Source organism: Rhagoletis pomonella, unplaced genomic scaffold (assembly GCF_013731165.1).
Source record: "Rhagoletis pomonella isolate Grant_MI unplaced genomic scaffold, Rhpom_1.0 Rhpom_scaffold_00069, whole genome shotgun sequence".
Classification (NCBI taxonomy): Eukaryota; Metazoa; Arthropoda; class Insecta; order Diptera; family Tephritidae; genus Rhagoletis; species Rhagoletis pomonella.
The window spans coordinates 124,719-126,331 of NW_023458623.1; the positions used below are offsets into that span (position 1 = coordinate 124,719).

At 33.8% G+C, this 1,613-nt stretch overlaps 1 protein-coding gene across 1 annotated transcript; it reads right to left on the minus strand.

Moving 5' to 3' along the window:
* Positions 1 to 449: 449 nt before the first annotated feature.
* LOC118749863 lies at positions 450 to 1,056 on the minus strand. The gene is made up of 3 exons (XM_036484643.1): positions 932 to 1,056; positions 779 to 862; positions 450 to 717 (listed from the first exon to the last, which is right to left on the minus strand). Exons 1-3 carry the CDS (start codon positions 937 to 939, stop codon positions 450 to 452), a joined length of 360 nt encoding a protein of 119 aa, XP_036340536.1. The 5' UTR covers positions 940 to 1,056.
* Between the last annotated feature and the right edge of the window lie 557 nt (positions 1,057 to 1,613).

Consider the following 1,613-nt stretch of genomic DNA (forward strand, 5'->3'; position numbering starts at 1 on the left):
TAAGTTGTCCCGCCATTACGTTGGCACCATCGGTGGCTAAACCGATTATGTTTTTTAATGGAATACCCTGTTCACAAAAAAACTGTTTGATTGCATCATAAATGGAACTTGCATCACAATTTCTTAATTCAATTAAGCTTAAAAACGAATCATGTACCCTTTGTGTTAGTTTGTCAAAATATCTTACAACTAAGACTAAACATTTCTTTGTAGAAAAATCAGTTGTCTCATCCACAATGAGGGAAAATTTTGACGATTTTAATTTACATACGATTTTATCTTTGGCTTTGTTGCCCAAAATGTCAGCAATTTCGGTTGACTTCGTTCTGCCACATTGAATAGCCGCAGCAATTTTAAAGTCAGGGCAACACTCCTTTAGAAGAGCTGGTAAAAAATCCATAAGAAGGAATGGTAAGTTATGGCAAATAAGGAACATGACAAGTGTTAGCTCAGCGTATTTTATTTACTTGTCTAGATAGCGCTATTTCTTCGCTACTCAAAAACTTTTGGATTTGTATTTGTTTTTTCTTTTTTTCCACGTTTTGCAAATGTACGGCCAAGGAACCATGTTTCTTTAAATAAGTGACATGATTCGACAACTTTTTGTCGCAAGCCATACAATGGCTTGCCCCATTGACATTTTGCAACCAAGGAAATTGGTCTAGCCATGCATGGCAAAATTTTCTTGCTGCGACTTTTTTCTTACTACGTTGCTGTCTGTATATTATAAAACAAATACAATAAGTAATATTAATACATTCATTTCAAATAATCTTACTTGGTTTCACTGCTGGGGCTGCCACTGCTGCTGCTACTCTCCACAACCTCAACAGGTGTAGCTGGCCTATGTCTTATCACGAACCTAATTTAAAAGATTTTTAGAAATACATATTATACAAAATAAAACCAAAATTGTGTATTTTCTGCTCACTTATCCATAGCAATGAGCCCGTATAAATTTACTTGAAACACCAATTTTGCGCGGAATTCTAATAACTTTTCGCGGCTTTTAAATGATTCTCTTATTATTCAAATGTCATTTCACGTACATATGTGTGTGCAAAGAACATAGAGATGGTGCAACTGCCGGGCCGTTTCAAAAACTTGGCGATTAAATCGCCACGATTTATTAAAGACACGAACCGATAGTTGCACCCTCGAACTTTTACATGTTCTTTTGCATATGTAAACACATGGTTATTATCGAAATAAGTCGAATCTTGAGTTGCCATTTTAGTAGTAATACCTTTATTTAAATAACCATATTCAGCAGAATAAATGTATTTGTTTATACTATTTCTCAAAGATTTAAGTATTTTACGTATACAAAAATTAAAAACTACAGTAAATATTAAAAAATAACCAAATTGGGAAAGATCTTAACAACTTCACAGGCAAGAAAAAAATAACCAAAATTGGTTAAAAGTACCAAAACGGCAACACTGTGTGAAGTACAAATAGCACCATTCAATGGGGTTTCCAGATGACCTCAAAGAACTGAATTTTTAAGTTTTTGTTCGGTATACAAAATTTCATGATCAATTGAATCTGCTAAAGCCTAAAATGCCATACAGCAGCTCTGGTTTGTCTTGGTTAGCTAATACTATTTTTAT

Coding starts and splice junctions, on each gene's coding strand:
- LOC118749863 (XM_036484643.1), bottom strand. Junction 718..778: donor AGCCCCAGCAGTGAAACCAA/GTAAGATTATTT, acceptor TATAATATACAG/ACAGCAACGTAGTAAGAAAA.